This window comes from Necator americanus, chromosome III (genome assembly GCF_031761385.1).
Source record: "Necator americanus strain Aroian chromosome III, whole genome shotgun sequence".
Lineage (NCBI taxonomy): Eukaryota > Metazoa > Nematoda > Chromadorea > Rhabditida > Ancylostomatidae > Necator > Necator americanus.
In genome coordinates this window covers 37,526,193-37,538,459 of record NC_087373.1, presented here as the reverse complement: position 1 = coordinate 37,538,459, position 12,267 = coordinate 37,526,193, and the positions used below count along the sequence as shown (strand labels likewise).

The 12,267-nt window shown below is 42.0% G+C and overlaps 2 protein-coding genes across 3 annotated transcripts; both read right to left on the bottom strand.

Moving 5' to 3' along the window:
- Window positions 1-557: 557 nt before the first annotated feature.
- Window positions 558-4,365, bottom strand: RB195_012201 (uncharacterized protein; the record flags this gene model as incomplete). 2 transcript variants are annotated; one of them, XM_064193953.1, is made up of 7 exons in its annotated part: window positions 558-671; window positions 1,404-1,526; window positions 1,579-1,759; window positions 2,596-2,733; window positions 2,791-3,038; window positions 3,114-3,266; window positions 4,285-4,365. In XM_064193953.1, the coding sequence occupies 7 exons, from the start codon at window positions 4,363-4,365 to the stop codon at window positions 558-560; spliced, it is 1,038 nt and encodes a 345-aa protein (XP_064051536.1). The 2 variants fall into 2 exon arrangements, with proteins under 2 accessions (XP_064051536.1, XP_064051537.1); XM_064193954.1 differs by lacking the exon at window positions 558-671 and having other exon boundaries at window positions 1,344-1,526.
- A 7,534-nt stretch (window positions 4,366-11,899) lies between these two features.
- RB195_012200 (uncharacterized protein) lies at window positions 11,900-12,241 on the bottom strand (the record flags this gene model as incomplete). Its single annotated transcript, XM_064193952.1, has 1 exon — window positions 11,900-12,241. One exon carries the CDS (start codon window positions 12,239-12,241, stop codon window positions 11,900-11,902), a length of 342 nt encoding a protein of 113 aa, XP_064051535.1.
- Window positions 12,242-12,267: the final 26 nt, after the last annotated feature.

The window sequence follows — 12,267 nt, the reverse complement described above, 5'->3', positions numbered from 1 at the left end:
AAGGAGTGTTTGAAGCTGAAGTTCGAATGTTCTCCAAATGTAGAACTGACGAGTTTAGAAAGAAAACTGTGAAATCTTTCGTTTCTAGTTATAATGTAAAAAAGGAAGAAAGATTGTTGGAGATGCACGTGTCCAATTTCATTTAAAAAAAAGACGGCACTAATATTAATATTCGTTGATCAGTGAAGGCGAGCGAAGCAAACAGCACAGAAAGTCTGAAGTCCGGCTTTAGCCGGACGTTCAGACTGGTATTAAATACAAACACGTTTCTTGAGCATATCCGAAAAAGGAACTTTAAAAGTCAGCGTGGCACAGAATCGTTCAATCCTACCACTCTACATGGTGATTTAGCAACAGCGCTGCTATGCTCGAGTTTGACCTCCTCAACAACAACAAGGCTCTCCCAGCCGCTATGGATTCATCATCAGATAGGTATTGATTTTCGTGGTAGAATCTCTGTATCGCTTCATTATTCGTTGGGCAGGAGATCATTACAGGATGCTTTGTGGTTTAGCCATGAAGTAACAGTTGGTTTGCGCCCACGATGGCCTTTGTGTTCATGTCAAAAATAGACGAACCCATAAGGCATCAGAAAGCTGTGCTCTACACCTCTGATTGTTGTGTGCTCTATCCAAATCACCTTCAGCCGCCATATGGATACGTGTTTCGACCTATTCAATGATTAATTACAATACGCAGAATTCACATGCGAACGATCACTAGCAAACTGGTTGCTTCTGAATTTAAAGGCATCACCCCACGAATCTCGGGTGGTACGGATTTCAGGCGGAGAGTTGCTATACGGGGTCGCAGATTATGGGGAGGAGGGGGATTCCGTCCACTTTTTTTTCTAATTGACGTAAAGAACGGACCAGATGGTGCGGCACGTGCACAAGGCTGGCGTGCTCCAATCGAACTCGTTGTAGAAAAAAGCTCGCCGGAACGCACGAAGCCGCATTTTTTGATTCGTTTTTTTTTTACGATAATTAGAGAGAAATGAACGGAGTCATCTTTCTCTCCGTACTCTACGACTCCGTATAGGCATAACCTACCTGAAACCCGCACCACCCCAGATTCGTGGACTGTGACTGGTGCCTTTAATGCACATTTGTCAAAGGGAAAGCGTAAACCTACGTTGACCATTCTCGAAAGCCTAGCACTAGGAACACACTTGTCTATAGCCCGTCCGCTCATTCCGCTCAGAAGCGTCAATGAAACACTTATGACTGACCCAAACACTTCCAAAACGTTGTAGTGAGGTTTTTCTGAGGGATCATTACATATGCATTTGTCCTAGCAAACGCTGAAGAAAGCGCCGGAACATCAGCCGAAATAAAGTATCATTAACTATCCTGGTTCCGTGCTCCAGGTACAGTCAGAAGAAACAGATTAGAAGTGCTCACCGGACTAGGAGCTGTGTAAGCGAGAACTTGTCGAAAATCGGTGGTCGCCATTGCAGCATCGATATCAGATTGTTGCAAAAGAGTACCTGCTGCGCCAAGATTTCTACGAAGAACTTTTGAACCCTGCAAAGTTGACCCTTGTTTTCGTAAATAGTCAAGGATTTTTCATGCTTACGTCTGCGGTGCGCCATCCTCTGAATGCACCTGTTTGTATGGAGCCGTCCGGTCCTTGTCGACCCATGAGTTCATTTGTAAACATTGACGAATCTCGAGGATTTGGCAATGTGCTGTCAAGTGTTGAGTCCCAGTACGGCAACGCTATAGTTGGATCAACTCGACGAAGTGCAATTTCCAGCCTGAAATAGTCTACTCCGAATAATTGCTAAAAACTCTAGGTTGAAGCGATTATATTTCCACCCTGACACTGTACTAAACTCCTTCGCACAGTCGCCAAGAACAAAACAATGAATCGTCTGGCGTTATTCAGTGTGTTTGGGATGCGCCAATCTGTTTCTAGCCTATACAATGACTTTTGGGAGCTAGCCGTTCTGTCAATTCAGTGTTTTTGTTCTACCAGACAAGTCTGCCACCAATTTATCGACCCCGGAGAGATGAAGAGATCGTTTAGCACCAGGACGGATTTGGAGAAACGTCGGTAGTTTAATATTGGTCTTTCTTGACGTACTTCACATCTCTAAGGCTCTAAATGTAGACGTTCCAAGATTTTAATCCTCACAATCTTTTTCTCAAGATGTCTAAGACTACATGTTTATACATTGAAAGCACGTTAAATTTATTCGAGCGCAAAATATTGAACGTCTTGCTGGATTTCTGAAATACCTTCCTTGTCATTGATTCGTAAATCTCTGTTCTCAACATAGTTAAGAGGAGCTAAACGTTCTAACTAGTAAATTTCTATCCATCCTTCCTTACGGATAGCGGAAAATTAGCCATTTTCGTATTCTCTCAGGTTATTCCTCAAACATGCACTAAGCGCTGCACTTCAGTGTTAATGTTAATGTGTTAGTGTTAATGTTAAGTGAGCCTCAAGAATGTTCTTCAAATACCATGTGATCCATCACGGATATTGATCAGGAGTCGAAAGTTCTGTACTTTTCCAAAACCCTTACAAGACTTGCTCATCAACCTAATAATACTCCGTCTCTACCCATGTGATTGTTCTTCACCGTACCTTTTGATGAACTCTCGATGCCATGGCAAAAATGCTGGTCCAGAATGAGCTCCCGGCGATGTAGTGAAGGATGAGTAAATTCTTGAAAGTTTGTCATAGTCGCCATTTCTTTTAATTCTCCTCATAGCTGTGTGGTACCTAAGGCGTTATCTAAGTAATAGATTACTTTTGTCTAACATCGTTACAAGCGCACACCTTCTTCTTTCTACATCTGTCATCACACGATACTCTTTCCGGAGCGCTTTTCCGAGTCGTTGTCCATTTCTCAGTACACAGTTCGATCCGCCACTACCTCCGAAGAATCCGCAAAGGCATGCGATATCCATGCATTCGTAAGCATTAGTAGGAGCTGCCGAAGCACTAATCGCTGATGCACCACCTAAGCCAGCATCGGCTCCTGGTGACTGGTCTTGTCCAGTCTGATTAGAGGGCGTAGCAACAGTCTAAATCGAATGAATTTTCCGTACTTTTCCATAGGTCTGAGTGTAAATGTAAAAGTAAAACGAAGGAATCAATACCTTAGCGTTAGCATCCCAGTTAGCGATTTGACCACAAATTATCCGAAGTGCTTCCGTGGGTGCGTTATTACAATTTGCTTGAGTGTTTACAAGATTTACAGTGGATACTAGTGTTAATAGTAATGATGGGAAACAGTTCGATGGTGACATCACCTAAAAAATTATAAAGTAAAATATTAGTAGATAAAGAACTGAGAAGAAAAACGTCCAACGTTCCATTATTTTATTCTGATAATTTGATCGTGTTCGGCCTCGAAAAAAAATTTGATGAAAAAGTCAGGTAAACGTATTGTCGGATGAAAATGTCGGCAAATTCACAATATTGAGGGAATACTAAAATTTCTGGAATTAAATACAGGCGATGCGATATGCGCATATGAATGATGAACAATTATATATTCTGAAAAAGCTGAAATATACAGCAGCTGAAGTGTGAGACTTTTTGTGGTGCTTAAAATTCATTTGCAGCCGAAATGTCGAAGAAAAATCTACAGTCACTAAGCGACTTTCACAGAATGTGTAACATCAATAGAATCATAGAATGGACCATCATCATCACTGATATGCCCTACTTTTGAATCGTAACTCCTTAAATCATAAGAATCATCTACTAGTCGGGAAACCAGAGCGATTTCTTAGCTTTCGATCCAGAATCAGAGGATCTGGAAGAATCAGGGGATCTAAAGCACCAACATTTGATCTGCTCTCTTTTTTTATTCAGGAATGTTGCGAAATCACTTGCAAATGAGGGATTCAGCAAGGATCACTAGTGTAATGGAAAGGTTGTAATAAAGTTTGTAAAAGCAAATAATAAATAAAAGCAAACGCTGACTGAATGGACTCAATCCCTTCAAGTCAAATACTTGTTTTTGAAAAGAAATTAGGGGATATCTACGGATAGCCGTATCTATTTTCATTAAGTGCGTAATTTTATAGAGAAACGAAATGAATGAATTGAATGATAATAGATGGTGTTCAATAGATGACACCAAGTTGAAAAAGCTTTGTTATTGGAGGATATTCTAGAATTGGAGATGACGGATGATAAATGGTTTTTCCTTCAGTTTGCTGATTAGATCGTTGAATCGCGCTTTTCGCTCGGACTACTGCAGTGACTGTTGAGTGTCAGTGAAAGTACCTTCTCGATCCGAATTGCTACGCTTCAACACACCGTATTGAGCTCAGCCTTTTGTGCAACTACACCGAGCTTCACATTATTTCGACCACATATGTAGCACTCATTTTGATGCATTCCTGAGCTCTATCCACTACAGTAACTCGACAAATTCGGAAGATGGTGATCAAATCTAGGACAATCAATTACGCCTTCCGATGGTTTGCAGCCACAGGAATAATTTTGAACAACGTGAACGGATTTTGAAATATTCATCAGCGGAGATCCGTATGACCTTAGATACTCTTTCTACCAATACGTCGGATGAATACGTTGAAAAAACAGCTGTTCATTTGTAATTGTGAGTTCACCGTTATCCAAGACATTTTGGAGCATAATTCAAGCTAGCTTTTTTGACTTAGCGTACAGTTACTTCGATATCGTACTGTATGTGCTGATTTTCTAATCACTACCATTAATTCTAATATATCTATCATTTGTTTATCACTAAACTAGCGTAAACGTTCGGCTAAAGCAGGACTTTCTTGTGGTGTATGCTTCGCTCGCCTTCACCTATCAATGAAAATTTACAGTAGCGGCATTTTCTATAAAACTAGAAGTTTTGATGGTTCCGTTCTCAGTTTAATATGTACCCAACCCGCCCAACAAGGTTATCGCGGCGTGCTCGCAGTGTCTATGGGATCAAAAATTCGCGTTCCTCCCAGACATTCCATTTAGAGAACGTAAGAAAGCGCAGCAGGGAATTTACTGAAAGCCTAACTATCGGTAGAAAAAATTTATTGTGTTAGCCTCGTTCTTGAATTTCTCTTTTCACTCCTTAGTATTTTTAAGACCCTCTCAGATTTTTGAGTACATTATCTTCATGAGAATTGGCTGTAGGTTCTAATCCAAAGGTTTTTGAGTTATTAGGTAAATGGTTTCCCCAACAGATTTGACCTACCATTTAGTGAAGTTGTTTTTAGCAGTGGGAAGCGGATTCATTGCAGGTGATGGAGCAAACTAGATCTGTGTCGGGGATCATGGCGCCAATCAAACTGGTCTCTCAAATTGTCTCCGTAGTGGAAGACCAAGCTCGCTGAGACTGAATTCCAAAGCAGGACTTCCGTTCCGAGACAGACGACGTGAGAATCCGCAGGTGACCACGCGACTGACTAGATTTAAAAGTGAGCAGCGTCTGAAATCTTCAGAAGAAATAATTTATTGTTGCAGAGTTTTTTTTTGAAAATCTTGCTGAAAAGTGAGGATTTTAGGCTGTTGCTGCTGAAATCGAGCAACTGTTAAACTACTACTTACTAGTAAACTACAAATCCATCAAATTAATTTGCATGCGAAACAAGGAGTACATAAAATAAGAGTGAAAATAAACCTTCATAGCGAATTCCACAATGAATTCAGCGTGAACCCTCTGCAGAGGTTACAAGAAAGCTGGCAATCTTGATTCATGCAATTGTTTCTCAAAGAATATTACTGACAATTTACCCAAGCGATTCAACAGTAATGCAGATTAAAGCATGTCCCTCTCGCAATGATAAACACATGAGTTGATTTCTAACAATGAATTGGCACTTTCTGCCTACCGCTTCGTGGAGGCGGTGTTACTGATGGTGGTCTTGTGGCTTGTGAATATTTTGGTAGAAGACTCAATGATATATGTAGCAAACGATGGAAAATTTAGGATGAGAAAAAGATTCTAAAAAAAGTTCATTTACATCTTTTAAACTTTAATACTACATAATATAACTCGCTACAGTCTCATCACTCAGTAGCTATCTTCGGTATTCCCAAGCGATTCGTAGCGATTCGTGAAGAACTGTACATAGTGTTTGAATCCCCTAGAAACCGATCATGAGGAACTACCTTGTCAAAATGCTCCTTCATGCAGGTGCAAGTTTCCTCCTCCTAAAAAGCGTGCAGACGCATAACCATCGGTGAGAACCACGTCGTGGAAGGTTCAGTTCTTCCAGGAAAAGCAGAAACGTTCTCACCGATGGCTATGCGTCTGCACGTTTTCTAAGAAGAAAAAACCTGCTCCTGCATTGGAAGAAACAAAGAAACAGCGAAGAGAACAAGAAGCATAGCGAAACAGAGCACTTCATTCAAATACCAGGTTTGCATCGGAAGTGATCCCGTGTGGGACCTTGAACGGAACGAGAATTCCACATAGTAGTGTGCCCTATGAAATAAAAGCAGTAAAGCAGCGGCGAGAAAAACCTCATTAGGGAATGATCACTGTCTGGATATCATCATAACCATGCTATATAATAACGGGCTTATTCTGTCACCTGTGTGTATGCGTGTGTGTGGGTGTGTGTGTATGTCAGTCACGAAATTCAAAAAGGGGTGCGACGAATCCACCCCCCCCCCACCCCTTTTTAGTTGGTGCCTCGACGCCAGATAGCTATAAAATGAAGTGGGACGGGACCACCGACATCGGATTCATGTCCCTGCGCCAGATAACTACAAAATGGGGTAGGACGGCTCCCGCAGCGTCGAAATGGTGCGCAATAACTTCATGTGCATGTCGCAAAAGATAAACGGTTGCAGCCGTCTCATAGCCGTTTCCATTGGGCGCGTAACTTTTCACTTTTATGACGCCTCCGCACGTCTATTTCCTTCTTCGTTCGCCTCAAGTTTGTAGCATGCCGTTCTCAGAAAGTGGAAACACACATGCAAACGGCTGCTTAAATAGTAGCAAGATGTTTATGTGATCTAACGTAGAACGTTATCTTTATCAGAAAGATGATATCTTTCACGTCATTTTATGCCAGAACATCATTCTTTGATAACTGTTAGGGGAAAATAGGAGAAAAACTCATATTCGAGTGATACTTTTAAATTTTGTCAGTAATATATTGATAAGGAGTGTTCGAAGCTGAAGTTCGAATGTTCTCCAAATGTAGAACTGACGCTTTTAGAAAGAAGGCTATGAAATCTTCCGCCTTTAGTTATAATAAAAGAAAAGGAAGGAAGATTGTTGGAGATACACGAGTCCAGTTTCATAGAAAATAAACTAATATTAATTTTCATTGATCGGTAAAGCGAGCGAAGCAAACACCACAGAAAGTCTGAAGTCTGGCTTTAGCCGGACGTTCATACTGGTGCTATATAATAGCGGGTTTATTCAGTCACGTGAATGCGTCTGTGTATGTGTGTGTTTCAGTCAAGAAATTCCAAAAAGAGAGGGAATACTATGGCGTCGGTTTGGTGCGCTAGAGCCTCAACGGGGTAAAAAGACGGGTTCCACAGCGTCGAATTCGTGCCCCGGAGCCAGATAGCTGCAAAATGGAGTGCCACGGAAAGGCCGGTGCCAGAAAGTTATAGAGTGGGGAGCGACTGCGTCACTTGGTGCACGGGAGCCCCAACGCTGTAGAATGGGTTTCTGTGTTTCCTTCGCATATCTATTTCCCAGCATATCTGTTTAATGCTGCTAACATCCCTTCTTCAAAGATAAGAAACAAACGTGCTAGCGGCTGCTTAAATACAATACAAAGTAGGCAAAAGTTTACGCGATCTGACGTAGAACGTTATTTTTATCACTACGACAGTGATATTCACGTTATTTCATGTTAGCACTTCGTTCTTTGCTAATAGTTGAGAACGATGGAAACTCATACTTCGAATAATGTTTCCAAATTGTGGAGGTTCGAGAGGAACATAGATGCAAAATCAAGTTTGATTGTTCTCCAGAACTGACGTGTTTAGGGAAAAAACCATAAAATCTTCCGTCTGTGCTTAAATTTTCGGGTAAAAAGATTGAAGAAAGCGTTGGTAGAAAAAAGCAGTTCGAATTTTACAAAAAATGTCAGCTGCTACCAAAGATAACATGCTCCTGCGAGGCATGTTTCGCACCTCATTAAACGATGAGGCTAACGGGCTTATTCTGTCACCTTTGTGTGTGTGTGTGTGTGTGTGTGTGTGTGTGTGTGTGTGTGTGTGTGTGTGTGTGTGTGTGTGTGTGTGTGTGTGTGTGTGTGTGTGTGTGTGTGTGTGTGTGTGTATTTGTGTCACGAAATTCGAAAAAAGTTCGTGCGGCGGATCCACCAGCGTCGAGGTGGTGAGCCGGCGCCAGATAGCGGTGAAACGGCGGGCGACGAATCCCGCAGCGTCAAATTTGTGCGCTGGCGTCGCAGAGCGGTTAAAATAGGAGACACGGGTCCAGTGGATTGGTGCGCGGGCGCCAGATAGCTATGAAAGGAAGTGCGACGGGTCCAGTGGCGTCGAAAGTAGCTCGCAGTAACTTCGTGTGCAGGTCGCAAAAGGTAAATGGGATGTTGCAATCGTTTCATGCCCATGGCCACTGCTCGCGTTTCTTTTCACCTCTATCACTGCTCCATGCGTATATTTCCTTGCACGTTTGCCTCGGGTTGGTAATATGACCGCCTCAGAAAGTGGAAACACGAATGAAACCGGCTGCTTAAATAGTAGCCAACAGTTTACATGATCAGACGAGGAGCATTATCTTTATCAGTCCGATGATGTCGTTAGCGTCATTTTATGTTAGACATCATTCTTTAATAGCCGTTGGAGAAAACAGGAAGAACACCAATACCTCGAGTAATGCTTTCAAATGGTGTCTTTATTATATTGTTATCGAAGGAGTGTTTGAAGCTAATGGTTAAAAATTCTCCAAATGTAGAACTGCGTTTAGAAGGAAATCTCTGTACTCTTCCCCCTTAATTTATAATAAAAAAAGGAAAAGAAAACTAGTGTTGTTGAGTGTTGGAAAAATACAAATCTATTTTTACAGAAAATGTCACTACTACAAATTTTCATTGATCCATAAACAGGAGCGAAGCACCACAGAAATTCTGAAGTCCGGCATTACCCGGACATTCAGATTGGTAACAACACAGAAGTGGAATAAAAATTAAAATAAAATAAACGGAGTGGAATAAAAAAAAACTAGCAGACGAAATCTCTTAGGAAATTAAAATACTGATAAAAAATAGCCACTCAAAATTATTTAAGAGGAATAAAATTCACTATTACTACTCATTTTACTCTTCGGTGTGATTAAAGAAAATATGTGGGATTTCGTTAATGAGATGTGAATAAACGCAACATTCACCATTTGAGAGGATATATTACAAGTGATCCGACTATTCAGGCTGTTACGAAATTGACGACGCCGAAATGTTAGCAGCAATATAGCTTGTTAACAATCCTGGCTCTTTCTTTAATTTGACTATCGACAAGTTGCAATCTCTTCGCCGAGATTCAAAGAACATTTGGGCCACTTTTACCCATTCATAAAACAAGCCTTGTACGGAAGCAACAGGCAAGAACGGAGTAAATATGTGCTATCACGCGCATAGCTTACCATATTGGAAGAAAATTTGCATTTTTTGACACATCGGTTGTGGATGGGATTAGTGCAGTGGTAAATGTTCACAAGTCGGTTCGATATCGCGAAATCACTTTAGCCCAGTTAACACTTTCTTCTTCTCAGACCACATAAGTTAGCAACAACTTCGCACCGACTTTGATAAACTGTACGCGAAGTTGTTAAATAAATTTATTGGCTAACGTTTCGGCAATGTCGCCTTCTTCAGAGCTTGAAATGGGAAATTCAATCTACAATTTAAACGACCAACCTCTCCACATCTAAACTGATAAACTCCATGCCTACTTTCAATCACCAATTTAGCGACTACACTGAATGCTCACCTTAGATCGGAGACGCCTAGCATGGACCGCTGACTGCTCGATCACGAGTGTTATCGACAGAAATTCGCCTAAGCGGTTCATTTTAGCGTTTTTGGATTGGTTTAACGTCTTAGATTCGTGGGCTAATATTTGGAGTCTAAAAATTAAAGCCTAAAAAAAAGTTCAAAATTAGCTCCGCCGTGTTTTTGTGTTCTATGAACACCTGAAGATGTCCATTTTCGTAATCTAGTCTTGCCGTTAACGTGCTCTTTGATGCGGACATTTAGCGGTCGTACCGTTTCACCGACATACTCGTCGCCACAGTTCGTGCAAAAAATGAGATAGATTACCCCGGACCTCAAGCAGCCTGCTGGTCTACCTGTGGGACAAATAATACAATTCGGTGTTGTACAGATGGTATCGTACAAACGGTTCTGATCTAACTGACGTTTCATTTTCATGAATTTGCTAACGGAGGATAAACGATGTAGTGAGGCTTCTTGCAAGTGTCCTTCTGCTATTGCAATATCCAGTTGGTGTGGAATGACCAAACTCTCCACTTTTATCACTTGTGAATAACCTTAACTGTTTAGAAATAATTAGCTCTCAAACTTCCCTTATACCTTGCTTCTGTGCGAGAGAAATGTTAGACTTAGTTCTGTTCTCATGAAATCGAGCTACCATTTTATATACATCGTTTGCAAAGAGCCGGAATTTCGCATCTACAGCTGGGTTAGCGTCTTGTTGTTTTAGGAACACACACGGGAAAGGTATCGGGAGACTCTCTCTGAGTGATCGTTGGTCTCTTTCCCTGTTGCTAAAGTTGGCTTTTCTGCGGACCCTATCTTGAACCTCATGTAGGGTACAAGTGATCTTGCGCAAAATGGGGTTGAAATGGGCTGCGAAGGAGAAAATCTATTACCCTATTCCAAAACCAACCTCAGAAAGTCTAAATCCTCCTAACACGGTCACTCGAGAAACATTTGATAGCACATTCTCGTTACAAACCGCGTCGCGTTCACTCCTCCCGGGAAGGTTCATAGCATTTAGTCGTGGACTGTCGCTTCGTGATCTACTCAAAAGGCAATCGAATTTTTTCTGTAGAGTTATCTTGAGGTTAGATCGAATAGAATCGGAAATCGAAATCTACCCACCCACTATTCTTTTCCAGAGACGATCTTCCAAGTATTGAGCACAATAGTTCTCCTTCGACGTATATTTCCTTACCATTGCGTACATTTCGTCTCGCTTCTTCTTCAATACAATGGGTAGGAGTTGTTATTGAATTGCTCGTACTTGGTGGCTGTTCTCTGGTAGCTCGCACAGATTGCGTAGTCGTTTCTGCCCACTAAAGTTGGGATTAGCACTATGATGCAGAAAGCGGTTGAGAAGGTGGATTGACTGTCCAGCAGCTACGATCTTCTGTCACAGCGACAGTGCCTCCTTCACAAGTCGACAATATTCAGTTGGCACGTCGCGAAGCAGTTGAAAAGTTCGACTTTCAATGAATCTCGGCATAGTTGAATGTCGTATCGATTACTGTGCCGAGATTCATTGAATGTCGAACTTTTCAACAGCACCAACTTCGTTTAATAGGATGAGTACACTGACTTGAAATATAGACAAACATAAATGTTAGCGCAAATCATTTCATAAGACACGCACCACAAACATCAAATGCTTTCGAATCAAGAGGTATTCATCGACATCAAGTATTTTTACTCCTTTCAAAATTGATAATGCAGCATACTTACTTAGATACTTAGATGGCCCGTCCTCACTCGACGTGCGGGCCCCAGCATCTCTTCCACTCGTTTCGTTCCCTCGCCATTGTCATCCAAGATGTTCTCAAGCTTCGTGAGTGACGTTGACGAGGTCCTTGAGCCGTATCCAGCTGAGCTCTCAGCTGGTCCATCCGTGCAGCGAACACGTCACTCCATCTCGTTGGCGGTCTCCCTCGGGGACGTTTAGCGTCCCTTGGGATCCACTCTAGCGTTCTTTTAGTCTATCTATCGTCGATTCTTCTCATGATGTGACCGGCCCATCTATGTTTTGCTTTCGATACATATTCCGCTGGGTCGCGAAGACGGGACATTCCTCTTAAGTCGGAGCTACGAAGACCGGCAAGGTGTTGTGTGCGCCGGTTAAACTTCAGGAGACATCTCTCAAGGGCTCTGTGGGTAGTAAGTAGCTTCCTAGACGTGGCCGCGGTGTCTGCCCACGTCTCCGCTGCGTAACAGAGCGCTGGAAGGACTGTCGAGTCGAACAGATGGGCACGAAGATCATGGTCCGTCAGTTGGTCCGTAGCTTCCCTGACGGCTGCGAATGCTGCCCATGCTGCTCTCATTCTTCTATTCAGTTCTTCCTTCAAGT